Raw genomic sequence first — 15220 nt, forward strand, 5'->3', positions numbered from 1 at the left:
CATGAAATTATTGGGGGGAAAATGAGGGAATTTTTTTTCAAGATTTCTTTATTTATCTGAGAGAGAGAGAGAGAGAGGGCACGCACACACATGCAATCTCAAGGGGGAAGGGCAGAGGGAGAGGCAGAGAGACTCCTAAGCAGATCCTGCACTGGGCATGAACCCCACTAGAAGGCCCAATCCTACAACCCGAGACCACGACCTGAGCCAAAACCCAGAGTCGGATGCCCAACCCACTGTGCCACCCAGGTGCCCCCACATGGAAGAACTTTTAGCATGACTTTCCAATGAAGAAGAGCTTTCTAATGATTCTGGGAAGCCATCAACCAACATAAGGCTGGCCACATAGAATTGAAATTTTCTGTTCGATAAAGGATACAATAAAAACGGAAGCCAAAACATAAATATGTGTGCCAGGCATATCACTACCAGAGAGCTGATTTCTTTCATATGCAAAGAGTTCTCATAGATAATTCTAAGACACCAAGTGAGAAAACCTCCTTCCCACTTCTCAAAGAGCTGCAAAAAACACAACACTCGGCTGACCTCTAGGAGGGGGAAACTAGGGAAACCAGTTTCCCTTACTGGTTTGGGAAACCAGCTTCACTTACTCTATTGCTGGATTTTTCCCTTGCACAGAGAGGGGAGAGAAGAGGAGGGGAGGGGAGGCGAGGGGAAGGGAGGTGAGAAAGACAGACGGGCTGACCAACACTGGTTTTATTTTTTCATTTTTTTATTTTTTGATACATGGATGCAAATTCTTATTTTTTATTTATTTTTTTGTCAATTTATTTTTTATTGGTGTTCAATTTGCCAACATATAGAATAATGCCCACTGCTCATCCCATCAAGTGCCCCCCTCAGTGCCCGTCACCCCAGTTACCCCCAACACTGGTTTTAAATTGGAACTGTAAAAATCTATTTCCTTGATTCACCTTGCTGCCCCTAAGCTGTGCAAGGAGGAAAAAAGACGAGGCAAACAAAAATAGAAATAGTCACATGTGTCCCCACTGCCTCCTCTGCCAGAGTTTCTCTAAAGACTATGTTCCTTATGCTGAAGGACTCGTGTGTTTCGTTCTTTTTTATTTTTTTATTTATTTTTATTTTTATTTATTTATTTATTTTTTGTGTGTGTTTCATTCTTTTCTGTGACTGGTGAAGGCTTTGGCCTTGGCCTCTCCCGCGAGGCCACCCCTTCCCCCCTTGCCTGAAGGGCGATCCTACTCAGGTCGCACTTCTGGGGGAAAAGAAATTCCCCAGTGGAAACGATGAGGTCTGACTTATTGCCTAATGTAAATGCTTCATGGCAGCCTCGAGCTACCGTGGTTTGGAAGACTTTATGAGAAATTCGATGGATGGTGTGTTACTGTGGATTAAAAGATGGCGCAGCTGTTTGCTAATTTAGATGGTGCTTTTGCTCTGGTGGGAAATGATCCCTAATTTGCAGCAGAGAAGAAAGTGGGATGTTCGGGCCCCGTCACAGTACTGGCCCAGTGGCACTGCACGCACCCCTGGCGGGCTGACATAGGACGTTTGCTAGAAAGTGGGGCCAAGGAGAACTGAGACTTGCTACCGGGTTTCGGCCTTCCCCCTTGTCCTATAGGATGGTCACCAGAGTGTTTGGGGCTTCTTGGGGTTTTTAAGTCACTGTAAAGGGTGTGATTACTGGAGCCTCACTTACCAGTGTTGTTTCCAGAAGCCTTGTCACTGTACCCTTAAGTGACGTGACCGCCGGTGTTTCTCTGCAGGGGAGAGGTCTGTATACCAAGTCTAGCCCATGGTTTTCAGTGTTTCAGCTCTTCATCTCAGCTAATCTGCATTTTGGTAACCTGTGACTTCTTTAACGGTAGCTTCTGTGCATCGATTTCAAGTCGGCTTCCTGCCCGGAAACGCAGTGAGCAGGAAGGGTGGCTACGTTGTGAGAGCTTGTCCTGACTTGAAGAATGAGGGTACAAGGCAGGAAGCATTATTTCTACTTTGGGGGAAATAGGCTTCTAATTTCTTCTGTTCCTGCGGAAAATGTCTCCCACTGGGTCTCAGCAGGGTTTTTTTCCAACAGCTCATTACGGATCTGTTATTTGGCCTCCTGAAGACTTTTGCGTTCTGTGAGCTTCGTGGCTCTTAGTCCTGGGAGAGCAGTTGTTCCTTGTCATTGTTACACAGTCTGTAATTGGTTTGGACCCTAATTGTACAGTTTGTCAGGCTGGCGGGTTTTGAAGGCCTCAGTAACAAAGAACACGTAGGATTTCCCAGCGCATCCTCTGTTCCTAGTGTTTTCTGCATGCGTAGGATGTCCTTGACCGTAACGTGGTGTTTTCTATCTAATGATTTGAGTATCATTCTGCTAATTTTAAAGAATTCTCTATTTCCCTGTAGTTCCAGCCCTCATGCAGATGTAGAATTATGCTGAATATTAGGATGCCCTTCTCCAAGGCAGACCAGCACAGGTCATCACGTGTGCATAAAATCGCAGCTTAACCTATTGTCACAAAATTAACATTTTGCAATGTTCGCTTTATATCACCCTTATGGCAAATTCTCTAGTCCCCATATCCCCAAGCCCCATATTCCTCTTCATTTTCAGTCTGTGTTATGCCCGAGGGTCCCAATGGAAGCAGAATGGTGCTTGCAGAATTGATCAGATCCCGCTGCCTTTGGTTCACCTGCATCATTAAGATAGATCAAAACATCAGATGAACTTAATTCTTGTAATTGCTTGTATTTTTTTGGTCGTACAACAGGTCTCTGAATCTGAAGAACTAGAACTAGGAGGAGGGCATGCTTTATATTCTTTCTATAATCCCCCACTTGCCTCTCTCTTATATAAACACAGCTCTTCCTAGTAACTACCAAATTATTAATGCTCCTGCCACTAAAATACAGTTTCCATTCAGATAGCTTTTGACTCTAAACCCCGTGCAAACCTGCAGTCATAATTCCCTCTCCACATACAGTGAGCCGTCGTTAATTATTTCGCTTCGCGTATTGGAGTGTGTGTTGGTTTGCCTAGCAGAGCAACGAAAGAGTGGATGGCACTGAGCAATGAAGAGCTAATAAAAATAGCTGCTGTTTTTTGAGGATTTACTATAGTCAACACTACAGTGAACTTTTCATAGATATTTCTTCATTTTATCCTTAACAGGGCCAGTGCTCTACATACTGAGTATTAAGGAAGGTTTTTGCCATTTGACTGACGGAGGAACTGAGATAGGAATTTAAAACACCTTGTCCAAGGGGCCCCTGGGTGGCTCAGTAGGTTGGGTGGCTGACTCCTGATGTTGGCTCAGGTCGTGATCGCAGGGTCATGAGATGCAGCCCTGTGTCGGGCTCTGCGCTCAGCGGGAGTCTGCTGGAGACGCTCCCCCTTTCTCTGTCCCTCCCCCTGCTCGTGCACCAGTGCTCTGTCTTTCTTTAACAAAATATATGAATCTTGGGGATCCCTGGGTGGCTCAGTGGTTTGGCACCTGCCTTAGGCCCAGGGCGTGACCCCGGGTCCCGGAATTGAGTCCCACGTTGGGCTCCCTGCATGGAGCCTGCTTCTCCCTCTGCCTGTATCTCTGCCTCTCTCTCTCTCTATGTCTATCATGAATAAATAAATAAATCTTTAAAAAATAATAATAAATAAATATATAAATCTTAAAAAAAAATTGTCCAAGGCTGCCTGGCTATCAGGTTTCTGTGATTCCAGAGACAGTGTGCAAATCCATTATGCTATGTGCTAAGTAATGATTTCTACCTATTCCTATTTTTTAAACTTTAATATGATTGAACTTATTAGTCACCCATAGGCATTTTCTCTTCCAACTCTGGTAAAGATGTAGATTAAAAATCCCAGTCTGAAAATTTAAAATGTCTCTCCTGGGAAGAAAGTCCTAAAACTGTTCTAGCTTGAACAGAAAATATTTCTATCTGTCACATTTGTGGATACCACATGGGGTTTTTATATAATGTTTTTGTTTGGTCCTGAAGGCACAGATTAACTTTCACTTCCTTTTGGCAGATAGCCTCACATTCTGGTGCATTTTTAAGCCTTGAGATAAGAATATAAATTCAAACAGAGAAGTAAGACAATATCAAATATATTTAGGATAATAAGCATACTGCGGTTGAGCGGATAGAGAGAAATCCTGGTGCGAGGGCCTTTGTGAAAGAGTGAGGAACAGCAGTGAGTTAGAATCTGCTTCTTGGCAAACTCCTACAGCTGTGTCTCCACTGCCCTGCTGCTGCTGCCTCTCGGAAGCCTCCGGGTTACTCCAGATAGTGGGGAAGAGCGTCCTCAAGTCCATCATCACAGCAAGTAGGTGATTTCGTTTTAGGTACTTTCCTGCTCTCGACCGGACTCCATGCTCCTGGAAGTCAGGACGAGCTGTGAGCCGTGCCCCTGGCCCCCAGCGCATGCCAGTCATGCCCTCGCATCCCTCACATCAAGTCATAGTCAACAGATCAACTTGTTGGGCATCTGTCTCATTCCCGGCACCATGTGAGGCCCAGGGGTAGCAGGAAAAACAACAGGAAGAGGAATATGTAACCAAGAATGAACGCTGGCCTGCTAGTCTGAAAACTTGAAATCCAGTCCTATTCTTTCTGCTTCTCCGTTGTTGGATCTGGGACAACATTCCTGGTCCTCAGTTGCTTAAAAGGAATGTCTGATTCAAAGACTTCTGACATCTCTCGACTCTGCAAGTGCGCGTACTTACCATGTCCGAGGGGAGTGTGCGAATGCATCTGGAACCGCATCTGCTGAGCGGGAGACTCACGGCGTGGTCAGGGCAGGAGGTCACGTGGTCGCAAGAGGATACAGGGTACAGGAATGGGCTTCCGTGAGGGTGGGAGCCCCACATGCGGGTGAACGCCGTGGAGAGCCGGGTCCACGGGGTGCATAAGCTCGTGATGGGAGTGACGGGCCACAGCAGCAACTTCGAAAACGATTGGCTGAGCAAGAGTATGGAGGTGAGGCCTGATGGTGAGGCCAGTGGTGTGTACTGACACGATATGCAAGGCAGAGATCTGCTCAGGCCGGAGCAAGCGCTTACAGCCAAGCCCGAGGTGTCGGGTGAGCACGGCCCAGAGGGCAGAGGTGCCCCAGGTAGGCAAGTGGACAAGAATGGGGCATGCAAGCGAGCGCAAGAGGCTGCACCTATGGTGGAAAGGTAGCAACGGGGCCTGAGTCCCCGTTGATGACGCTGACGTGCCTCATGAGCAGGTAAGAAGGCGCAGGCCAGACACAGCCCAGCACGAATCTGCTTGACGGGGGAGAAGAAGGGCGAGTGTGGGTCGCAAGCTGCTAATTGGGGCAGGGGCAGCTAGCAGCGCGTGGCTGATTCATGAGCACTGGGAATGGCAGATAGGCTGACTGATATGCAGCCAAAAGTTAACCCAAACTGATTTAAAAAAAATTTTTTTGGCTGTCAACAGATGCTTATTTTCATGCATGTCTTGACGACATCATGATTCCTCTCTGGAGAACATGGAAGGAGACTGTGGCTGACCCTCTAGCTAGGTTGAGGTATAACTCGTCGAAAGGCCTCCTCAAAAAAACAGTTGCTGATCATTATATTCTTCTGGCCAGAAAACTGATGTTGAGTCTTCCACTAGACGTGCAAGCCCAGGTGTCAGTGTTTACCGTTACATGAGTGAATATCTACACAGACTAACACTCCCCCTTAGGAGGAGGCCCCTACTGGAGTATTCCAGCACGTCCTCCATTTTCCAAAGGTTTAGGGAAAGCTGTGGATCCAGAGAGATTGGGAAGCACAGACTCTGTGCCCAAATTAGCAGAACAAAATTCAGCGTAGTAGCAAAATTCTTTACTTGGATGGTTAAGGAAATAAGTCCTATCCCTGCCCTGGGATGGTAGGGAGCACACATACAGTGATAAAAGTGTAGGATGGAGAGGATGTGGCTTTTTAGCATACATTAAAAAAAAATAGATTTAGGCTGCTTTCACATGGACCGAACACCATAGACCAGGCTGACGTTGCGGGGCGGGGGTGCAGGGGCCCAGGCCCAGACGCCCGCCCCCGGAGTTGCAGTTCCGCCAGAATCTTCATGGGGGCCACAGTGTCGGTCCCTCATTATGGCGTCAGCCTACGAGTTGAAGTCGATCCTCCTAAGCTATGACAGCAGTATTTGTGTCTTCCTCCAGCCCCGTCACGTGTGAATGGGATAGTCAAGCACCTGGGAGGGACCCTTGCTACCTTCCAAGACCCGGGCCTTCCCTTTCTCCTCGCACATGGCCTGGCTCCCTCCCTCCACGCTGAGCCGGGTGCTCAGGGGTGCTCCGCACAGACCAGGGCTCTCTTCTCCAGCCTCGCTTTCCCTTGACCTTCCTTGTCCCAAATACTATTCATTCGGCTTCTCACTGTGATGAGAGTCAGAAAGCTTCCACCTGCCGGAAGCTGCTGCAAAGGTCCTCCACAATAAACCTTTGGTTCTAGGGGCGTTAATTCTGTTTTATGGAGATAGACTAGCTCTTTACAGTGGAGGTTCAAGTTCTTTGAAGCAGTGACTGCGTTTAAGCACCTTTGCCTTCCTGTCGGAGTCAGTCTGGGCCCAGTCACCACGGCGGCTCACAAAGGAAGACACGGGCACCCGCCCGGAGCCGCGTGCCCCCTCGGGGTCTGGCCAGAGCAGGTTGAAGAAGCCAGGGGGTCCTTTCATCTCCCCCCCTCCCCATTCTTTATTTCTGACCTCGGCCCGGACTCTCCCCCTTCCAGTTGCGTTTTCACACGTCGACTAGCCCTGTGTGCTTGCTCTCAAGGCCCACTCCCCGTCGCTCTGTCCTGCCTTCCAATCTTCATCCGTCTTTCTCAAATGTGGTTTTCTCTTCCAGCCGCCTCTCCTCCGTGGGCCTCGGGAATGGAGAGGGCGAGATAGCGGGAATGTCTTAACCACTGGAGGTGGGCGTGGGCTCCGTGGAATGTGATCCACCATGGAGGCTTTCAACCCCTGATGGAAAAGTCCGTGCCTTTGTCTTCATTCTGTTTAGAAGGATGGCAAACTAAATCCTCGTCCTGCTACACGGAAATAACGGAGTTAGATGGCTTCTATCTGATCAAATTATTTTATTCAAACATTCAGAACTGTTTGGGGATCGAGACAACCTAGGTTGACTAAGCTCCGAGGTAGCCAAGGTCCGGGAGAGGTTCTGAACCGCAGTAGGAGGCCTAGCTGACTTTCCTAGGCTCCTGCTGTGTGTTACAGGATAGTTGGTCCTTTCGACATTAAACTCTTTTCCTCCTAGTTATAGTTGCGGCCAAGGCTGGATTTATTCAGCGGCTTGTTCAGCTAGCTCAACGTGTGGATGCCTTCCACGACCCCGCTTATTTAAACAGAACTCAGAAATCATAAATAGCAATTCAAAAGGAGAGCTTGATTTCACAAGCTGAGATCTGAAACCCTCTCAAAAATTTGCTAGAGACCCCGTGAGTCCTAAAATATCCTCCGTTTCCTCCCAGCCAGCACTGGCAGCTGGAGAACTATTCTTACAAATAATGACAAATATTTTACCAACTCACAACATGTTGCTTTCTGTTTTGGTATTAATTTCATTTGTTCATATTTTTGACTGGGGAAGTCAGTGTGGTGTGACATGATGGTCATCCAACAAATCCCAGGAAAAGAATTACTCTCATTTTGAACGTTTTAGTGTGTGTTTCTTGAACAGTGGCTCCGCGCAAGCTATTATATTGAATGTTTTTGGTGATGAAAATATGAATTGAACTTGATGTTTGACCACAAGAATTGAAAGAACTGAGACGTTATAATACAGCCAGTGCCGTGGAAAACTTGCTAAAATGCACTGAGAAATGAGGGCTCGGGTGGGATTGGCTGAGTGAGTCAAAGAAGGCTTTTAAGGGAAGTGGGACACGAGCTTCGATGACCAGCCTGTGCTAATATGTGAAATGGGGCATGGAGGGTGAGGAAGGGGCATCTAGACGAACGAAACCTTATTAACAAAGTCTCAAAAATAGTACAGTATGAAGTACAGGGCACTTTGTTAGGTTTTAGTTTTATGTAAATGAAAGAGAACAGTTAGAGATAAAGCTAAATCCCCTGGGTCTGAAATCCCGCATTTAATGCTGGTAGGTAATGGGGAATGTTTTATCTATTATTCCACTCTTTAAACAATTTCAGAGTTGTGTTTGAGGATAATGAATCACATAATTAATCTGTCCTCAGCTTATAAGCTTGACTGTGGAAGAGAAAGAGAATTGGAGTTTGGAAGGCCGGCTGGGAGGTTATTACAATGGTCTAGTGACAGGTACCGAGAGCGGCCTGGGCTGGGCGGGGTAGGATTGGAGTGGGCGGTAGAAAGGAGAAACGTCAGGGAGTGAACATTTCTCAGATTTAGAGCCTGATCAGCAGATGAGAGAAAAGAGAAAGGAAGGAGTTAAAGATAATTATGAAGCGTCAACCAGAAGAAGCGACACCGTGAGGGAAGTGAGACAAGTCAAGCCGTACGGAGGGAGGGTGAGCTCAGCTGTGCGAGCGGTGCGTGGACATACACGCGCTGCCCTGGGAACCCCGGCTACGGCCTGCAGTACAGGCTTGGGATGCGTTAGCACAGAAGTGATGGCGGCAGGAGTAGGAGCGGGTATGAAGGCCAAGGGGGGATATAAAGATGGCCAAAGGTCGGCCTCGCGGGGGCAGGCGGTCTAGTTGTAGGGGAGGGAAGATGAGCCACGATGGAAGTAGTCAGTGAGGGCAGGGAAGAGCCCGACTTAGGATCATAGGAGACTGGAAAAGAGCGAGTTTCAAGGAAGCAGGGGTCCGAGTGTTCATGGACACAGAGAAATAAGGAGGCTGAGAACAGATCGGGAGAAACGAAGTGTGATAGGCAAGAGCTCACTGGTGACTTCCACAAGAGTGGATGTTAAACTGTGATTTGTTGGAATGTGTTCTCTTTGTAAGTCTAGGGTTTGATGGTTTGGGGTCTATTAAGTGTTCTGGATTTTCCCATTTCTTTGAGATGACACAGATAATGAAAGACGGCATGCGTGTGTGTGTGTGGGGGGGGTTCCTTGTGATCAGGGACTGTTTTATATAAATGATGAGATTGTTTGAATAAACTATACCTTGAGCTCATGTTTCATTAACAACCCAGACATTAATTCAGCCGATAAAGGAAATCTCCAGAATTTTACGTTATTCAATAGACAAAACTTCTACCCAAACTATATCAGGTAAAGAGATACTCCACTGCCCTTTTTCATTATATGAAACAGCAAACAATAAAAACATATAAACAATTGCTGAACTGGTGAGCATGTCCCAGAACAGCTAAGATGATCATCTTTTCTCTTTCCTTTCAGAACAGAGGGCTGAGCTATGATAGCAACCGGGGGAGTGATAACGGGCCTGGCCGCCTTGAAAAGGCAAGACTCGGCGAGATCTCAGCACCACGTCAGCCTCAGCCCGGCGCCTGCTGCCCAAGACAAGAAACCGGCCCGGCGTCGGCCTCAGGCCGACGTCGTAGTAGTGCGGGGCAAAATCCGGCTTTATTCCCCATCTGGGTTTTTCCTCATTTTAGGAGTGCTCATCTCCATTGTAGGAATTGCAATGGCAGTCCTTGGATACTGGCCCCAAAAAGAACATTTCATCGATGCCGAGACAACACTGTCAACCAACGAGACCCAGGTCATTCGGAACCAGGGTGGCGTGGTGGTCCGCTTCTTTGAGCAGCATTTACATTCTGATAAGATGAAAATGCTCGGCCCTTTCACCATGGGGATTGGCATTTTCATTTTCATCTGTGCCAATGCCATTCTTCACGAGAACCGTGACAAAGAAACAAAAATCATACACATGAGGGACATCTATTCCACGGTCATCGACATCCACACGCTGAGGGTCAAGGAGCAGAAGCATATGAACGGCCTCTACACGGGTGCGATGGGAGACTCAGAGGTTAAACAGAATGGGAGCTCCTGCACCTCGAGACTAGCAGCAAACACCATCGCATCTTTCTCCGGCTTTAGGAGCAGTTTTCGGATGGACAGCTCCGTCGAGGAGGATGAGCTTGCACTGAATGAAAATAAGAGTTTGGGGCATCTCATGCCACCTTTGCTTTCTGACAGCTCTGTCTCCGTCTTTGGCCTCTACCCACCTGCGTCCAAGACGACAGAGGACAAGACCGGTGGCCCCAAGAAGTGTGGAACCAAATCAATCGTGTCGTCGTCCATCAGCGCTTTTACCTTGCCTGTGATCAAGCTTAACAACTGCGTCATTGACGAGCCCAGTATAGACCACATCACTGAGGCTGCGGACAACCTCAAGAGCAGGGCGAGGAACTTGTCCATGGACTCCCTGGTGCTCCCTCCACCCGACGCTGGGGAACCCTTCCAGCCGGTCAGCACGGCCTTCCCGAGGAATCATTCTGTTGGCGAGTCGCTGTCGAGCCAGTACAAGTCCTCTGTGGCCCTCGGACCTGGGGCCGGACAGTTCTTGTCTCCTGGGGCCGCGAGAAGACAGTTCGGGTCCAACACATCTTTACATTTGCTCTCGTCACACTCAAAATCCTTAGACTTAGACCGGGGTCCTTCTACCCTAACTGTTCAGGCGGAGCAACGGAAACACCCAAGTTGGCCTCGGTTGGACCGAAGCAACAGCAAAGGCTACATGAGACTAGAGAATAAAGAGGACCCCATGGAGAGACTGCTTGTGCCCCAGGCTACGATCAAAAAAGACTTTACCAACAAGGAGAAGCTCCTCATGATTTCCAGATCGCATAATAATTTGAGTTTTGAACATGATGAGTTTTTGAGTAACAACCTGAAGCGGGGAACTTCTGAAACCAGGTTTTAATGTTCAAAAATATATCATTTTACAAGGCTATATATTTTAAAACTATTTTCACCAGTGTTTCCTTGTTAAAGTATAGGTTATAAGCCTTTTTATTAATCAAATGGTTTGTAGTGGGTTAGACCTGGCTGTTTAATTCTGTGTGGGAGATGGCTGCTTATGTTTGGGTTGCTCATGGTTGCAGTTCTTTCTACAATCGCACATGGTTTAGTGTTTTCCCTTCCTTTGGAAGCATTATCTCTTTTATTGATATGAACACACCAGACTCCCATCTGAACTACAGCTCCCTTTTCTTTACTTTCAAGTTCTCACGTTGATGGTCATCTGCATAGAATGAAGTGTCCGGTTCGGAAAGGGCAGGGTGCCAATGTGTGGACCCACAGTACCAAATTTAGGCCCAAGACTCAAAATAAACTTATAGATGCACATGAGTACAAACCATAGGTGGATTTTCTAAATGATTGCTTTTTTAAAAGCATTTTTTTTTTTTACAAAATCAGATAAATTATTTAAAAGGAAAAAGATCTAGTTTCTGTGTGAGTGAAATAATGTGAATTGGTGAAATTGGTTTAGCTCTATGTGAGCTAATTGATAGGAATTAAGTTGGTTGTGACTAGTTCCCTGAGCTCTGGGTAGGTATATCTTTTTTCAATGTTAGTTCTATTTTAGGGATATTTTATTAAAAAAAACAAACATGTATTCGAGAACCATGGCTGAGAATGCCAGGTATTTTTAGGGATAAATATCAAAATGCTATTAGCTATAACTTTAGATATTCAGAATCAGAATTTCTTTGCAACTAACTCGGAAAAGGAATGAGCCAATTTAGTTTGTAGGAATGCTATCTTGAAATAATTATATACATGAAGAAAATGTTGACTAGTCACAAAAATACACTATGGGTTAGTTAACAGTAACTAGGCTCAGTATCCCTCCTCGCCATCTCTTTTGTCATCCAGCATCCATGCATTCCCACATCCTTCTTTCCCCTCAACATTTTTTAGATCCTGTTCTTTGGGAAATAATCAGCTAACCTTGACATTTCTTTTTATCTTTGTGTATCACTAGCTTGGTGATTCAAGAAAATTTAATCCTTGACAAATGGCCTTGAAATTTACCTTGTGCTGGAAAGCCTTATGAAGACCCCAAAGACTTTCTTAGGGTGTAATACATTTTTGGAATTGTGGCTGTCAGTCACCGAAGATAATAAACACGAAAATGAATGTTTCCATCAGAAAATGTTCATGTTTTCCATTAAGGTAACATTTAATTGTAAGAACTGTTTAATGGAATACTCAGGAAATTTTACAGATTCTTCCCAATGCCTAAATGTTTCTGAGCGGCATCAGCATTGGTATCATTGCAGCTCTTGTGGAAAAGGAGAAGGAAAATACATCTCTGTCCGTAGCTCCCCACAATCCCACCTTGTGTTGGCATCCGAGCTTCCCTGAATTGAGTCAGTGTTACTTGTTAGAACACCAAGCTTGTGTATCGTTATAGAGTGAGCTCAATATTTTGCTATAAAGCATTGAATAAACTTCTGTTCTTAATAGAAATTTGTGTTCTGCCTACATTTGCTATTATTTTTAAATAAAATGTACAATTCTGTTTAAAGTACTGTTGTTCAAACTTTCAAGATGTAGTCTCCTGGAGGCACTTGATCCTCTAGGATGTGTATTGGGTTTTGTGGCTTTCTTATTTTGCTTCTATTAAAGAGCTGGGTCTCTCCACTTATTGAAAATAGGCTATTTTCATATTTGTTCTCTTTGTGTGGTGATTAATTTTCTGTGTCAACTTGACTGGACTAAGGGACATCCAGATTTCTAGGTGTTTATGACGGTATTTACAGAAGAGATTCGTATGTGAATCTATCAACTGATCACCAGTGCAGGTCGACATCATCTCACCTGTTGAGGGATTGAATAGAACAAAAACACAGAGGAAGGGCACATCTGTTCCCTGTGCTTGAGCTGGGACATCTGTCTCCCTGCCCCCAGACATCAGTACTCCTGCTTCTTGGGCCTTTGGACTTGGACTGAGGTTTATACCATCGGCTCCCTTGGTTCCTGGGCCTTCGGGTTTGGACTGGAACGACACTGCCACCTTTCCTCTGCCCCTCTAGTTTGCAGATGGCAGGTGGTGGGATTTCCTGGCCTCCACAATTATGTGAGCGAGTGCTTCATAGTAAATCTCTCTATATCTGTCTACCTATCAATCTATTTATCTGTCTATCTCCTAAAGGTTCAGTTTTTCTGGGGAACCCTGACTTGGGATCATTTTCACTTAAAGTTTCATTGGTTTTCAGGAAAACAACCAGATACATAGCACCTAGCAAATGTCAGTGATAATCCCAAGTTTGAAAACAGTGACTCTAAGCACCCCTGATATGACAGGGGACTGGAGCCATGTAATTTGCTCAGTTCACCCCTGAAAGAGCTGTAGCAGCTTGAAGAGGATTAAACAGCATGGGGCTTGGAGGATCCAAAGAAAGGAATTGGGGCCCAAAGCAGTGATTCCTGCTCACTCTTCTCTTCATCAAAAAGCCTGAGGTTTTTTTTATTTCCCAAACAAGCCAACTTTATGAAATGATTAACTTTATTTTAAATTAATCAGACACGTGTTGCTAATTAAAGCTTCAGATGAATTTGAGACAGCGGACGCCACCATGTTGACTTGATACAATTCTACCCAAAAGCAATGAAACTTGGAATTTTAGTCGGAGTGTGTTTTGTACATTTCCCTTTAGGCTTTAATAAATCCTGAAAATTATTTAGAAACTCTTATTTCTTCCCTTGGGAAACATCAGGTATCTGGACTGTGGGCTAACTGCCTCTAGGCCAAAGAGATCTAAGGCCTGTGATCTACCTGGGATGTATTAGCTTGCTGGGGCTGCCATAACAAATACCACAAACTGGATGACTTACGCAAAAGAAATTTATTTTCTCTTAGACCTGGAAGCAAGAAGTCCAAGATCAGGATGTTTGGTTTCTCCGAGGCCTGTCTTCATGGCCTCCAGAAGGCCATCTTTTCCCTATGTCCTCACACAACCTTTCCTTGGAATGCACGTCTCCGAGTCTCTTTTCTTAGAAGCACACTAGTCCTGTTGGATTAGGGCTTTATCCTGTCCTCATTTCACCTTCATCACCTTTTTAAAGGTTCTGCCTATCTCCAAATATGATGTCATTCTGAGGTGCAGGGGGTTAGGACTTCATGAATTTGGAGGGGAACACAAATCTGGCTCTAACACGAGGTGTGCCTGGAGAAGTGGGGCAGCTGAGTGAGTGTTCTTAGCCTAGAGCAGGTAAGGAAACCACAGTATACCCCCTAATGGCTTTACTACCCCAGCTGTCTAGCCTGGAGTGAATCAATCTCTCAATTTCACTTAACTCCATTTTTATTAATTTCTTAATTTCGAGCCTTAGATTCCTCAACTGGGAAGTGAAATGAGCAAGAACATAAATGATAAAGCCTAAACTCTAGAGGCTCTGGGTTCTTGATGCCCTGGGATGAAGACCCAGTGCTTGTCACCATCTCTGTTTGCTTCTCAAATAATGAGGGGCAGGAACCATAGTAGAGCAGAGTGGTTTGACTCATGGATGTCGGAGCCAGAGCATCAGGATTTGCACCCGGCTCTGTCACTTTTGGGCTTCTCCCCCTGCTGCGGCAAGACCACCAACAAGTACCAACTGAGTGCCAGCCCCACTCCAGGCTAGTATAGATTTAATCGGTTGGAGCTCATAGAGGATCCAGGGTGGTGCCTAGGGGGGCACATGGTGAACACTCAGCATCACTATTACTATCTGACAGTGTCAGCTGAGTGCGTTCTCACCTTCTTCACCCCAACCACATCCCACCCCCAGATGCAGGATGGATTGAGGCCTCCTAAAAATGTTCATGTCCCACTCCCCGGAACCTATGAATGCTACCTTATATGGCAAAATGAACGTCTAACTCCAACTAAATGAAGGATCTTGAGTTGGGGGAGATTATCCAGGATTATTCAGATGTGTCCTCATGAGAAGGAGGCCGAGAAAGATTTGACTACAGAGATGATGTGTTCAAACCAGAGGGAAAATAGAAGATGCTCGGATCCTTGCTTTGAAGATGGAGAGAGGAGCCACAGGCCAAGAAATGACAGGAACAAAGCTCTCGACACTGGAAAAGGCAGGGAAATAGACTCTTACCTCAGAGCCTTCGCAGGAACCAGCCCTGCTGATACCTTGATTTTAGCCCAACGAAACTGATTTTGGACTTTTGGCCTCCAGAAGTGAATTAAGTATATGTTATTTTAATCCACTAAACCTGTGTGTTTTGTTACAGCAGCCATGGGGAGCTAATACATTCTCCAAAACCAAAGGAGCTTTTTCAGACAAGCGAGCGGGTTGTCTGCAGACTAACAAGCAGGGTGAATGCATCC

At 45.9% G+C, this 15220-nt stretch overlaps 1 protein-coding gene across 3 annotated transcripts in view; it reads left to right on the forward strand.

The window, feature by feature from the left end:
• The window catches only part of TMEM200A (transmembrane protein 200A), a 58691-nt gene extending 46145 nt beyond the window's left edge, over positions 1-12546 (forward strand). The window contains exons 1-2 of one of the 3 annotated variants that reach the window (XM_072833928.1): positions 4803-5203; positions 9315-12546. In XM_072833928.1, the coding sequence (XP_072690029.1) occupies positions 9331-10806 (1476 nt within the window). In that variant the 5' untranslated portion in view covers positions 4803-5203; positions 9315-9330 and the 3' untranslated portion in view covers positions 10807-12546. Of the gene's footprint in view, positions 1-4802; positions 5204-9314 lie in introns of those variants that run through there. The other 2 variants (XM_072833929.1, XM_072833925.1) reach the window with 2 other exon arrangements.
• The last annotated feature ends 2674 nt before the right edge of the window (positions 12547-15220 follow it).

The sequence above is a fragment of the Canis lupus genome, chromosome 1 (assembly GCF_048164855.1).
Source record: "Canis lupus baileyi chromosome 1, mCanLup2.hap1, whole genome shotgun sequence".
NCBI classification, from domain to species: domain Eukaryota; kingdom Metazoa; phylum Chordata; class Mammalia; order Carnivora; family Canidae; genus Canis; species Canis lupus.